Genomic DNA, 14,403 nt, shown 5'->3' with positions numbered 1-14,403 from the left:
CAAATAATAAAGCCTTACGTGGCAGTAAAAAAAGATAAGTTCGTAGGTTTAATTTAATGGATAAAAATAATTAAAAACAATATTAAACATTATATTTATAATATAAACAAACCTCAAATACATTTTCTATTTAATTTGAATTATTTCATAAAATATACAGATTCAATTGTAGACATAGCCATACGTACATAATATATTATAATTGTACACAAGAAAATAATAGCAATAAAAAAGGGGAAAATACGGATAAGGAATAGCCATAACGTAAAATTTAGATAAGAGGTAAACACAAAAAAAGATAATAAATAGAATTTAGGCTTGAAGAACAATATAAAAATAAATAAGTTGCATGATTGCTGTCGAGAAGTGAAAAAAACAGATATGGGTTTCATTTGTCCATGGTAAGTTAAAGCTTTGTTAGTAAATTGAGAACGATTTGAGGGGGATCTTCTCATTTAGCTATTTTGAGATAATATATTGACTAAATTTTTCTTTTTTGTTTAAAAAACTGAACAAATAAACATAAAAAATCAGTGCAAAGTTTTTTAATGCGGTAGATACAGAAATAGTTAGTAAAGATGCTACTAAAAATAAGAGCGTAACTGAGGTTGTTTCTTCTGGATCTGAAAGTGAATCTGAATGCGATGATGTAAGAGACCATTTGGAGGTTCCCAAGAATTTTTTAAACAGGGGTCCTAGAACAAGTGTTAGTGCGGAGGCCTATGGTGCTTGGAATAAGATGAAGGAATTTAAGCCTCCGAAATATCCGAAGTCTGCTGAACAAGAAAAGAGAATTCGTGACAAGTTACTGGAAAGTTTCATGTTCACAAGCTTAGATGAAGATGAATTAGATACTGTAATATTAGCCTGTGTGGAAACAAGAATCAAGGAAGGAACTGAAATAATTAAACAGGGTGATAGTGGAGACAAATTGTATATTATAGAGAATGGTACGGTAGAATGTCTAAAGAATACCAGTACTGAGACTAATAAGCATCTATGTGACTTGCATTCAGGAGATGCTTTTGGTGAGCTCTCTCTACTTTATAATTGTCCAAGAGCAGCAACTGTTATTGCAAAGAGCGATTGTTTAATTTGGGCTCTGGATAGAGAAACGTTTAATCATATCGTAAAGGGGTCAGCTTGCAAAAGAATAAATACATATGAGACATTCTTAAAGGAAGTGGAGATCCTTAAATCAATGGATGTTTACGAGTTAAATAAATTAACTATGGTTTTAAAGAGTTCAACTTTTGAAGATGGCAATGAAATTATTAAACAAGGTGAAAAGGGGAATACATTTTATTTGATAATTTCTGGAAATGCTGTGGCTTTAAAAGACAATGTGGAAGTAATGAAATATAAAAGAGGAGATTACTTTGGAGAGCTCGCTTTACTAAGAAATGCCCCGAGAGCAGCTACCGTTAAGGCAGTAGGAAAGTGTAAAGTTGCCTATTTGGATAGAAAAGCCTTTAAAAGACTTTTGGGCCCAATAGAAGATATTTTGAAGCGTAATACAGAAAAGTATAATAAAGTTATGAAAAAGATAAACAGCAAGGTGTAGTCAAAAGTAAACCTGTAAAGCGAGAAAATTTGTGGAAACACAGGATTTAATATCGTAATGTTCTCTCAATTGAAATACTATATCCATTAACCTCAAAGTATAAACACAGTAATGTATAATGTAGATAGGAGAAAATAACATTCATACTATTTAGTTTTAAATTTAATTTCTTATTGTCGGTTTAAAAAAAAAGCAATATTTTATATTAAATATACCAAACAAGACAATCTATATTATATAGATTTGTTAAGACATGTAAATATGTTATTATTTATAGTAGTTCAATCCCATTTGAATCATTATTGTTTAAGGAAGAAGCATTAAAGTTATTGTTTGAGGGTGGTGGTTGTATTTTGGGGAATTGAATATTTGAATTATTTCCAGTTTTAACAGGGAAAAAATCATTAGTTACGGCTTCTGAAAATTTGTTGCTAGTTTCAAAAGGATCAAAGGTAATAGAGGTTTCTGGAAAAGCATCATTCTTTGGCATCGTAGGATTGTTTACATTAAATAATGAATAGGAATCCATGTCTTCCTCGAATATATCTACTTCGTCAAAAACAGGATCAACAAATGCTCTATCTTCGTTACTATTTAAAGATCTTTGTCTTTGGTTCAAGTTTGAGCCGGAACCCACCATATTTGCTTTGTTATCTATATCATTTTTGAGATTTCCAGAATAAGGATTACCTGAAATAGCAGAAGTTGAAGACATATTATAGTAATTAGAAATAGGATTATTTCTGGAATTTTCAACTACTATGTTATTGCTTTCGTCTTCATCTTCTTCGTCCATAAATATGTTGTTGTTAAAGTTATTTAGTGTAGAATAATCATCCTTTTTAGAGTGAAAATTAGGTTTTGAATTAAATATTATCTTAGAATTATCACCATTCAAATAAGCAGTTACGGTACTAATAATACCTTGTAAAGAGGAACTTCTTCTTTTTGCAGCACCTAATACACGATATTGAACATTTTTATAAGCGTCAAAACCTGCTTCTTCTAATTTTTTCCAGTCACCAAATATTCCTTGTTTGAGCATAAATAATATTACGAGTATAGCAACTATTAATACAATCTTTGCATGAGAACTTGAAGGAGCATGACTTGGACATGGAATCGCCACTGGAGGGGGCACCCAACCTCCAATACATGAATCACCTGGAAGTTTTCTATAGGCTGTTACGTAAAATACTCCAGAAGAAGTGCACTTTCCAAGTAGGGCATCGCTCAGTACAATATCTACGTTTTCAGGTCTGCATTGGAAACTTCCAATTTGCCTAGAGAATCCAAATTCACAAGTAAAGTCTTCTTCTGTACAGGCACACGTCTTCTTTTCTATTGGCCTTCTAAAGTCCTGTCCGTTGTAGCATTCTGCTATTTGTTTCTTCCTTGTGTATATTAACTGTTTTCCGAGAATACAATTCTCAGAATTTTTCCCATCAAATGGGCTCCAAGTTTCGTAGTCTGATTCAGGTCTGTCTGGAGTAGAAGCACCAACACATTGAACTTGTCCGAGAGTGTTGAAGTCTAGATGGTAAAGGACACCGGATTTTCCCCTAGAACCATATAAAAGGAATTCCATTGATGAACTATTAGGTTCTATAAGTATATTGTCAACTTGCAAGGGCTTATTTCCCAACTCGAAATCGTACCAAGAAAGACCCTCATTCCAACTAAAAATTACTTGGTTCGTTTGCTTTAAATCATTAGCCATTACAATTAAGCCACCGAAATCTCCCAATTCATATATAAAAGCTCCTTTATGCACTTCCATCCACGTATGGCCACCATCTCTGGACATATAGGTATTTATTTCATCGTGCTCAAAGGAAAGGTGACTTCCAACATTACCTGTCCCTAAAATAATTCCAATAGCATTTTCAACAGAGTAAAATGGAGCAAGACTTTGATAATTGCTTACTCCATGAAGATGTAAATAACAACCACTGTCAAAGTTACAGTCAATTATGTTTCCTCTACTATCGTGAGATGGAGCCCTTAAATAAGACCACTCTCCACCCTTGTTATATGTTATTACAGTTCTAATCGGAATATCAACTTTTCCAGGTTTAGAGGATTTTTGCTTGTGATCAACTTCAGAAATATCAGCGTCCTCTTCATCAGTGTCTAACTCAGAGAAATCCCCAAGTGAGTTAAAATCATCGAAAACACCAGTAAAAGGATCAACCTCATCATCTTTTACATTTGCAATGTAAACACCCTCCAAAGACATTATTCTATCAAATTCACATTCACCATTTGGGGTCCTCACATTGTTCATCAATGAAAGAGCAAATCTAGTTCCTTGAATATTACTTATATAAATATGCCCTGTTCCTTTTACAGAATCATCCCCATGATTTACGTGCAGCATAACAGTCTTCTCTGAAGTATCCAAAATTGTGTAGCTTTTCTCTGTTAAAGGATGTGGTAGTTTTACTTGATTAAAAGTATAAGCATCGTTAGTAGAAACCATCAAAGAAACCGTTTGAGATTCAAAATCCTGAATCTTAGCTACGAAAATATAGCCGTTAGAGGCTAAAAATTTGTTACCACCTTCAACTGGAGTTTGAACATGACTTCCATAATCATCTGTATAAGAAAAATCTATTGACTTCATCCATCCACCATGTCTAGGTTGGTCACCTTGTTTCTTTCTGTGATGAGTAAAGAAAACCCTATTTACATTAACATTTTTACTGCCATCCCAATGAAACTGTACAACATAATCAGCAATTCTCAAATAAGTTGCTCCCAGGTCTTTTGTAACAAATAACTGGTGAACACATTTACCTGAATTTGAGTTCTTTTTCAAGCTTGAGATGAAAGATTTATTACAACCTTCTGTCCAAGAAGAAAAAAGTGCGTATTTCGCTTTTGTTGGATGAAAAATCCAGGTGTGTATAGTTCCAGAATGCGAGATTCTTCTAAATGTCTCACCTGCATTTGTTGATATAAAGTGCAGATGTTTTGAACCAACCATTAATACAATATTTCTATCTACCGGATTTACTGTTATTGTTCTTATCAAAAAACTATTTAATTTAGAATAACTAGAGGCTACTCCAGAGGAACTAATTGAAGAAAGTCTTGCAAAAACTTCCGTTATATCTCTCCAATTTTTTCCTCTGTTAGTTGAACGATAAACATGACCTTTCTGTGTTCTTGCAAAAACAACATTATTATCTGTTCCAGCCCATTCTAGAAATTCTATTGGGCTATCAAATATAACCTCACTAACACTCACTTTTTTCTCACCTTTAACCAAAAACAACACAATAAATACTACAAGTACCACGAAAATGATGATCGAGGAGAACTCTCCCCTTTTTTTAAGCCTTGTCATAGTAAGTCAACCACCTTAAATATAAAAAATATTGTCTCTTATATTTTCTGTAAAACCTCAAAGTTAAGTGTTGATAATATAAAAATATATATTTCTCTGGTAGTTTGTTATTTCTATTCCTTTTTCTCACATTTATCTTCTCCCTTTTAATATGAAGGGACTTGAGTAGTGGCGCCGAGCACTTGTTATCTCTGTGAAATAATAATATAATCAGTGATTAATGTAAATCCTTCACTTAAAATTGCTTCTAACTATATATTTAAAAAATGAGATTATTGATTATTTAGTCAATTTGTTCTATGTATTTGTTTGTTTTAACAAATTACCTTTAATCCTTGAAATATTATTTTGTCTTTTTAGGCAGATCATTTATTTAAATATACAATTGTGTAATAAAGCAATATATATGCTTATTTTTTCTATAAAACTACCAACTCTATCTTCAGTTCAATTCAAAAATAAGGTTACAAGTGTGAATTGAAAAGTTTAGATATACACATAAAAATTGTGATTTTAAATAAAATCCAGAAATTATATATTGATAACATGGGACCTCTCATAAACACCGAATAATACAGCTATTATAAGTCAGGGGGGGAGGGAGGGAAAAGAACAATGTATAAATAAAAAGCGACTTTTTAATTGCAGTACAAACTTAAATTGAAAAAAGAATCATCCCTTAAAAATAAAATATGTATTTCTACAACTATAAATTAACACCTCTAGAGTTAGTGTCATGTGAACAACTTTAAATATAAAAATCATGAGAATCAATCAATACACACAAATGGAGTTGCCTTTTTATTTTATGTGTACTTCTTCCCTTACTGTTTTTAAGGCTTTATTTAAATGTCCAGAGTGGAAAAACGTGAGTTTAAATTACGAGTTAGGCGCGGGCGGGTTCAAAATCCAGGTATATTGTTTACAATATTTAAAATCCCCAAAAATTTTCAAGAAAATACTACAAAATAAAAATTTTGCGTCTGGATTTTGATGTGATAGGATTTTGGTAGTTTAATGTTTGGATGGAATAATATTTTTTCAAATTTGTCTAAATCCCCAGACTCAGCGAATAGGACAGAAAATGAGGTGTGCAAGGATTTCATGAATATACCTGAACAATTTATGTGCCCTATTTGTTTGGGAGCCTTCAATGATCCTTGCACACTTCTCTGTTCACATTCCTTTTGCGTTTCTTGTGTAAAAGGCTCCAGAGAATGTCCTATATGTCGTTATACTCTATCTGAAAGCTTATGGTTGTCAAAGGATGACCAGCTTATTAATCAGAAATTGGTTGCATTAATGAGAAAAACGAATATAAAATGCCATTGTGGAGAGGAAATTTCATTGTATAGTGCTGACAGTCACGCCATTAATTGTGTATATTGCAAGGAAAATGGAATCCGTGATTCAAAAGAAAAACTTATATCATCATTAAATGACAAAAATTCGGGGAATATATCTGGAAGCAGTGTTGACCACGTGAGTAGTTTTCATAGTAATAATCAAAGTTCAACTTCAACAGGATTTCAAAACTCTCGTAATACTTCTAATTCGACGGGACCGAGATTTGTTTGCCCAATATGTTTGATGAATTCAAAGGTTGTGAACGGTTCATGTACGAAATACACAGTCGAGTCGTTAGTAAATCACTGTGAGAACAGTCACAAGAGTGAATTGGACAGAGCTTCTTCTCAAGAAGGGTTTGAAGATAATGTTTCAAATACGATAATGTGTCCAATATGTGTACATATTGGTGATGAGAACGCCGAAGTTGAATGTAAGAACTTTATTCTCCATTTGAAATCTAAACATCTACTGATTTCCACATTCATAGCAGCTGCAAGAGCTTCCCTGAATATGAGTGATTCCGAATCAAGGTTCCAAATGCTTGAGGATATCCTTTTACAATATGCTATTAACAGGTCTAGATATGAAAGCTGCATGAATTCTGGAAGTGAATTAGAAAGGATTATTAATGTTGATCCTATAAATATTGTGGAATTTGATGATCGTGAGGATGAAGAAGGAATTGAATCGGCTATGGTGAATGATGAGACGGTTATTGATGCTGATATGGAAGAGGATGAGAGCACAAACACAGACGAGGATTTAAGTAGCAACTCTCCAGAATATTCCGGTCGGAGTTGCAATTAAAGTTGAAGTAAACTCATTTTTTCCATCCTGGTAGCATTTATATGATTGCTTTCCCACACTATCGTTTTTCTAAAAAAAAAAACTCTTTTATAATTATTTGTTCATTATATTTTCGCTAGTTTCTCTTTAATCCCCAAATATTTGTGGTAGACTTATTCAATAATTTATTTAGAACTCACGAAATATTCCTGGAAATTGTGAACGGTATAACTTTATATGATTAGAGATCAATCTAAACAAGTATTAGTCAATATTGCTGAATCTTTCAATTATTTAGAACGAATTATTTATTTCTTATTAGATTACAAACTTGGAAAATATTTAGAGTCTTGAAGGCATTTAAAGAAAATTTATTTAAAAAAAAAAGTTTAGCTTTTAGTTAATTTAATAGATTAATATTTAGAATTAATTCAGAAAATATGTAAATAGTAAAATGGAAAAAATTTAAAAAAATATTTATATGGATTAGATCTATAAAAATTAAATTACGGAAACACTTGGCAATTATTTTTATATACTGCTTAGTATTAAAAAAAATAAAGTAGACACGTGCGTTTTATGCAAGGTAACGCACAGAGCGTATAGTATAATAAATATAAATGAAATAAGGCAAAAGGACAAAAGAATTAATATAATGAATTGAGAAAACAAAGAAATAAATATAAAAATTAGACTAATTAATTATTTAAATAAGTATTTGATTTTGTTTGATCTTGAAGAATACTCTTTATTGTTCTCTCAAATTTTTTAATAAAACGAACTAATCTAGGAATTAGGACAGATTAGGCAGTTCCAATCTATTATGAAGTTTTAACACCCGATATATTCAAATTAAGCATATTTTGAGTAAAAATAACTTAATGAAAATAAACTGTGAAGTGCTCGAAAAATTAGTGCCAAATGGATTCTATCCAGAAAGGTGATGTCGTAAAAAATAAAAATGATACAGGAAATTTAATTAAGAACAAAAAGGGAGTGACAGACGAATGGGATGAATTTCTTTCTCTTTACCAAAAAAGAAATGAGAAATTTAATAATGACTATAAACTTCACAGTAGGTTTCATAGAAGAAGTAAAAGTGGATGGAGAAGTTTCGTCAGAATGGTTATTGGCTCTCTAGAATCATTTTTTGTGAATGAATCATTTATAGGCATTAGATATCTAAAGTTGGTTTCCTGGGACTTTTCAATAATTATCTGTGATCTCCTTTGTGGTCTTGCAGAGGCAGCACTATCAATTCCTCAGGGACTCTCATATTCCTCGTTGGCGAATGTACTCCCTTCAATGGGACTATGCAATGGGATTCTTCAACCGATAATTTATCTCTTCATTGGATCATCATTATATGTTTCAATAGGAGTTAATTCAGTTGAATCTATTGTAGCGGGTTCAGCAGTTGACTCTTTAATAGGAAGTGGTGCTCCTCAAGAAGTTAGGTCGGAGTTATGTTCTCTGGTTATCTTTTTTCATGGGGTTTCTTGCTGCCTCTTAAGAATATTCGGATTAGCACATTTTGTTGATTTTCTTTCAGATTCGGTTCTTCAGGGATTTCTATCAGGAGTTGCTTTTTCAATAATAGTAAAAGAGCTTCCATTTATGTTTGCAATTGAACCTCCTCAAATTAATTGTGTACCAATAAGAGCTCTTTTTGTTATTATAAACAATCTTTCAAACATTAGTTGGCAAGCAACATTGTTTTCCATATCGACAATATTTTTTCTTGAATCAATAGTCTGGATTAAGGTATATATGAATACAAATTTTCCAATTCCTTCCCAACTTATTATTATTATTATAGCAAATATCGCTAGCGCTTTTATATCACCCGACATTCCAATGATTGGACTTATTCCGAGGTCTAGTCTGCTTGTTCCGAACAACCTCACTTGGTACCCTCCAGAAGAATATATTCAACCTTCAACTCTGGATTCTCTACCTTTTTTTACAAGAGTCTGGATATCAGCTCTTCCTCTTACTTTTATTTCGTTTTTTGCTCATTACTCCACTGCTCAGAGTATGGAAATTAGGTCTCAAAAGAATTTATATATGAGTGGATCTAAGGAACTAACTATCCCAGCCTCCGTGAATTATAAGGAAGAAAAACTTGACTTGAATAAACAAACATTTAAAGAAACTAACAGTTCTGAAAAGATTTATTCTGAAGATTTAGAGTCCTTAGAGGAATTGAAAAGTGGAGTTTGTTCCAAGGTTGCCCTGGAACTAAAAAATATTACATCTCCAAATTTGCACCGTTGTAATTCTTCGGAGTTAAACTATTTTGAGAGATCAACTAATACTTATTTATTTCAAGAAAAAAGTGGACCTAAAATTCATAATATTGTGAATGAAAAAAGTATAGGACAACCTCAAGGCGATATCGAATCAAATAATGAATTAGGAATTTTTTCAGATACAGATATTTCGGTAAATGCATCTCCAAACAGAGAAATAAATATGTCTCTGAGTATTGTTCTTGATACCGAAAACCATTCATATTCTTTTAAAACAAAATTAAATAAAACATATGGGAGTAAAACTTTCGAAAATGAGCAAATACTTAAGGAGGAAATAGGTGTATTAGAACGTGAAAATTGCATTGATGCTGAATGTATAGAGAATTACAGTGGAGACATAAATGATAACACTGTTTCTATGGAAGCGATGAGGAATTCATCCCTGGAAACAGCAGAGACAACTACTAAGGACATGGATAGAAAGGAAAATAACAATGTAATAAAGAAGAAATATTTTGCAACAAGATCCCTGTTTTCTGTGGGAACGGAAATCTTAGTTCTCGGAATTGTGAATATAGTTGGTTCTTTCTTTAATTGCCTTCCAGGGGCAGCATCCTTAGCAAGAACTAATTTAAACTTTACATTAGGAGTGAGATCACCTCTGCATAATGTGGCCTACTCAATGGGGGTTTTATTAGTTGCTATGTTCCTTCTGGAATATATTCGATTTCTTCCGGAGGCTGTACTTGGTGCCATAATTACTCAGGCTATGATAAGAATGGTGAACATTAACTACCTTATTGAACTTATTAGAATGAAGAGTATTGATTCTTTTTTTTGGGTTATTGCTTTTGTTGGAACAACAACAGCAGGAATCAATTATGGAATTATCTTCGCTCTTGCTTCTTCAATTACATACTTGATTAAATTTTTATATAGACCAAAATTCGAAGTACTTGGAAGGCTACCAGGCACTTTATTATTTAAAAGTGTTGATAAATTCCCTCAGGCAGTTCAACTACCTTATGTCAGGATAGTTAGGTTCGAAGGTCCTCTTACATTCATTAATGCAGAGAGATTTGTGAAAAACCTCGAGACACTTATTGAAGTTTGGCTTGAAGATGAAGACCTGAGTAATTGTGAAAAACTCGGGTCTGAAGACAGTTATGATTGTATATCAAAAAATCAATATTTTCCAAACATAACTAATTCTATTAACTTTGGAGAAAGAATTCCTACAATTATTCAAGATCTAAATGAGAACCATGTTGAAAGAATAATAATTATAGACGCATGTATGATAAATGAAATAGATTATACTGCACTACAGATTCTTCAGAGATTTAACTACCATGCTAAAAAATTGAGTTTTCAAATTTGGTTTGCTTCATTTTCTCATCCAAATTCTGGGTTCCTTCTGAGATCTGGATTCTATGATATCATTCCTCTTGTACATTGCTTTGTTGATCTTTCCGAAGCAGTGGCAGCTGCACAAATATGCATTGGAAAAAGATATCATCAAACTGGGAAATCCGTCTTTTAGACAGTAGGGGTTTAGTGAAATGTGTTTTTAGAGGTATAAAATTAATAATATTACTTGAGCACTTATTTAAATATTATAGTTGCACTTTTCTAGTATATATTAATAAATAATATCATTCATTTTCGTCATTTTCGTTTTCTATGTATCTCTCACAGACAGAACCATACAATTCTTCATTGGGAATCATGTTGATGTTACTTTCAAGTCCTAAAGCGGAATACTCAGAGTATTCACAGAGCATTGAAAACCTGTTTTAAAAGTAATTAATTTATAAATTGATTAAAATGATGTTATTTATTATTAATGTAAGAAAAAAGGGAAATAAACTTACCCATTTGATTTGTCTATCAACTGTAGTACTTGTATTACAGAGTCTTTATCATTAATATCTACAGGAACAAATTGCATTATACAAGAATCCTCAACTAGATCAACAAGTTCTTTTTGAAACTCCTTGTATTTGATAAAAATTGGGTGATCCCCTACTTTTGATTCATGTTGCCAATAGGTCAGCAATTTGTTTAGATCTTCCAATTGTGAAAAATATTCGAGTTTAAAAGGAAGATCATCTTTTATATATTTTAAAAGATCAATTTTAGAAAATACATTAATATAAGGAAGTTCTATGGACATCTGAGCGGAAAGACTGACAAGCAGAGCTGAAATGTAGTTTGTTGGAGAAGAAAGCATTGTACTGTCTATTAAATGTACACCTGTTAGTCTTGTGTCCAATTCCTTCGATACGACGTCAAGTATTTCTCGAAGAACATAGTTGTGAGTATATAGCTCTACTTGGCCAGGAACATCTATTAGTATATAAGATACAGTTTCAGTTTTTTTTTTTATTTGTTCTATTAACCAATCAACATTCTCTCTTAGGTACTCCATTGAATATATCAAAGCACCGTTTGGTCCCAATTCTTGCTCAGACATTATATTCTCAAAATTAATTAATTCTCTTACATCAACATCAGGAATGTAAGGAACATTTTCATTTGCCGGATCCAAATTAACTATAATATTCTGACGACTCAACGCTGTACACATCTGATGCATTCCATATACAAATGTAGTTTTTCCAGCTCCTGGTGGCCCTATAACTACCTGACCAAACAAAGTCATCTCAAATTGAATGATTATACATAAAAGTAACAGTAACCATTGACTTGTTGAGTAAAATTTGCAAAAGTACACTCATAATAATCAGTATTAGAAGTTTAAAAAACAAAAGGCGCCATAAAGGCGTCAAATTTACAATTATAAGATGATACATGATGTGGAGAAAAATAATGTGAGATTTATAGAATAATGGAAGGATAATGTAGCAACAATCAATGATTTTAGAATCAAATATCTTGTGTTGCGATTATTATTGCGCTTATTTTATCAGAGTGTTTCGTTTGGATAGTTTGATTCTTGTATGCAGCTATTGCAGATGTAGCTTGCCTACATGTAGGACATAGTCCAATCTAAATATATGAGGGGATTAACAAAGAGGTTAGAATTTATTTAAATATGTTTTAACAAAGTAAAATTCTTTTCTTATTTTATTTATCCTTTTTTGATATATAACTTACCCTGTAAAACTCTTTTAGAGCGCAGTTACTACAAATACCACCATGCCCGCAAGGTAAAAATACTGCTTCAAAATTATTGTCGCAGCAAATAATGCAGATAATTTCTTGACTTCCATCCTGAATATCAGTGGATTTAATATCTTCTACAAATTTCACTTCCTCTTCATGTTGATTGTAGCTTGACGGTGAGGAAACAGTAGAAGATGACAATTCAGTAGTGAGATCATTTCTTTCCAAAGTTGTTGGACTTATGAATTCATCACTAGTATCTCTGTCAATGCTTCTATTTACAACGGTGTGAAACACTCCTGTACCTCTTTTATTAAGAGTTATTTCAGATCCAACTCTATAAGGTGATATTAGTTTTTTAAGTTGTTTAATGTTATTGACAATAAAGTTTCCATTAGAGGAAGTAATGAATCCTGAACTATTTCCATCTCTTTCATCAATTAAACTTTGTGAGATTACAACTGATAATATGGCGATTAGCGTTTGTGCACAAATAAAGCAAATATGCCAAATTCTCACATTTGAACCATTTAACTTGTAATTGTAACTAATGTTATATTTATTGTCCTTTATATATATAGAACTGTTCAGAAAATTTGCAAGATCAAAACAACCTATTAGAGTAGAAGTCGAAAGGAATCCAAAAAACATACCAAAGATCCCTAGAATTTTATCTGCGAATCCCAAAACACAAAATAGTGTTGAAAATGAAAAAATAATGGCACACCAAAACCAACATGGCCAAAAAACAACCCACCAAGAAGGTATATGTTGCAGTTTCTCTGAAATATTCATCATATTTTCATGAAATTGTGAATAAGATTCCCACTTGTAATTTTCTTTTGATATTTCAGAGTAATATCTAAATTCGGAATTTATCCTCAAAAAAATCTGAAATAATAAAAGACCAATCCATATATCAAAAAACAGAAACCTCATAATAATCCAAGGGCACCTTAATGAACTTGAAAAACTTGCAAATAGTACTTGAAATATAATTACACCAGAAATAAAAGCCAAAGGAAATTGTAGTTCAGGCTTTCCAAGTAACATATTGCTAATTATCATAATCAAGCATATTCCACGTGAAAGCAACCCAATGATGTGAACAATTCTTATAATCACATCACTTAAAAAACACCATGATATCGTAAATTTTAGCACTTTAATTCCCAAAAATACCAGTGAAAAATCAAATACAATAGGTGGAATGAGGCAAGCGCACCAAATAACCCTAATTTACTCGGATATGATCAATTAAGAAGAACGATTAATTTTGTGTTATAATGGTAACTTTAATTTAACTGACACTTACCTTGACTCAATTGAAAAGATAGTGAATAAGACAGCCAGGAGTACCGTACTTAACCAACACAATTGCTCTAATACAATTCCAAAAGCAGCTTTATTAATTGCACCATTTGTATTGTTACGATATTCCAAGCTCGGTAAAAGTATTGCTACATTATACATCAATTAATATACGGGTTTGAATTTTTTTCCGGAAATGCATTTCAAAATAATAATCGTGATAGTTCCGGAAACTATAATACCTAGCGCTTTAAATTAAGAAAAGAAAAAAGTATATTTTATTCAATATCAAACTTTGTTTTAAGACGAGAATGTCTACACTATTGGACTATTCGCCACGAATTCGAGTCAGATTGACAAAAAAGACTGATTGACATAAGTAAAATGTTTTCATTTTCTTTACTTGATGATTCTATTAGAAAAACTATTAAATTTATGATTAAATTTATTTAATGATTGAACTATATTTGCTTTTACCTGAATTAAATTCAATATGTTATTCTATTTGTTCAGATGTTCTTTTGCATGCAGACCAACACTAGTAAAACTTTTTGGCGCCAGGTGCTGGCAATTTGTGGGATGGAATTTACGTTAATTAACTAAAAAATTGGTAGTATGTAGAGGCGTATGAAACATTAATAACAATTAGACTAGAT

General features: G+C 31.8%; 6 protein-coding genes across 6 annotated transcripts; 3 read left to right on the top strand and 3 right to left on the bottom strand.

Annotated features, from left to right (window-relative positions):
- Window positions 1-381: 381 nt before the first annotated feature.
- FG386_002021 (cAMP-dependent protein kinase regulatory subunit) lies at window positions 382-1,564 on the top strand (the record flags this gene model as incomplete). Its single annotated transcript, XM_067341369.1, has 2 exons — window positions 382-401; window positions 535-1,564. 2 exons carry the CDS (start codon window positions 382-384, stop codon window positions 1,562-1,564), a joined length of 1,050 nt encoding a protein of 349 aa, XP_067196820.1.
- A 271-nt stretch (window positions 1,565-1,835) lies between these two features.
- Window positions 1,836-4,916, bottom strand: FG386_002020 (uncharacterized protein; the record flags this gene model as incomplete). The annotated part of the gene is made up of 1 exon (XM_067341368.1): window positions 1,836-4,916. One exon carries the CDS (start codon window positions 4,914-4,916, stop codon window positions 1,836-1,838), a length of 3,081 nt encoding a protein of 1,026 aa, XP_067196819.1.
- Window positions 4,917-5,933: 1,017 nt separating this feature from the next.
- Window positions 5,934-7,073, top strand: FG386_002019 (STRIN protein; the record flags this gene model as incomplete). The annotated part of the gene is made up of 1 exon (XM_067341367.1): window positions 5,934-7,073. One exon carries the CDS (start codon window positions 5,934-5,936, stop codon window positions 7,071-7,073), a length of 1,140 nt encoding a protein of 379 aa, XP_067196818.1.
- A 900-nt stretch (window positions 7,074-7,973) lies between these two features.
- Window positions 7,974-10,850, top strand: FG386_002018 (high affinity sulfate transporter-related; the record flags this gene model as incomplete). The annotated part of the gene is made up of 1 exon (XM_067341366.1): window positions 7,974-10,850. One exon carries the CDS (start codon window positions 7,974-7,976, stop codon window positions 10,848-10,850), a length of 2,877 nt encoding a protein of 958 aa, XP_067196817.1.
- Window positions 10,851-11,177: 327 nt separating this feature from the next.
- On the bottom strand, window positions 11,178-11,972 carry FG386_002017 (XPA1 binding protein-like GTpase; the record flags this gene model as incomplete). Its single annotated transcript, XM_067341365.1, has 1 exon — window positions 11,178-11,972. One exon carries the CDS (start codon window positions 11,970-11,972, stop codon window positions 11,178-11,180), a length of 795 nt encoding a protein of 264 aa, XP_067196816.1.
- Window positions 11,973-12,196: 224 nt separating this feature from the next.
- FG386_002076 (uncharacterized protein) lies at window positions 12,197-13,909 on the bottom strand (the record flags this gene model as incomplete). Its single annotated transcript, XM_067341424.1, has 3 exons — window positions 12,197-12,319; window positions 12,428-13,670; window positions 13,752-13,909. 3 exons carry the CDS (start codon window positions 13,907-13,909, stop codon window positions 12,197-12,199), a joined length of 1,524 nt encoding a protein of 507 aa, XP_067196875.1.
- Between the last annotated feature and the right edge of the window lie 494 nt (window positions 13,910-14,403).

The sequence above is a fragment of the Cryptosporidium ryanae genome (genome assembly GCF_009792415.1).
Source record: "Cryptosporidium ryanae isolate 45019 chromosome Unknown contig_31, whole genome shotgun sequence".
Taxonomy (NCBI): Eukaryota; Apicomplexa; class Conoidasida; order Eucoccidiorida; family Cryptosporidiidae; genus Cryptosporidium; species Cryptosporidium ryanae.
Note: the sequence above shows the minus strand (reverse complement) of the source record. Positions and strands in the feature narration are given on the sequence as shown.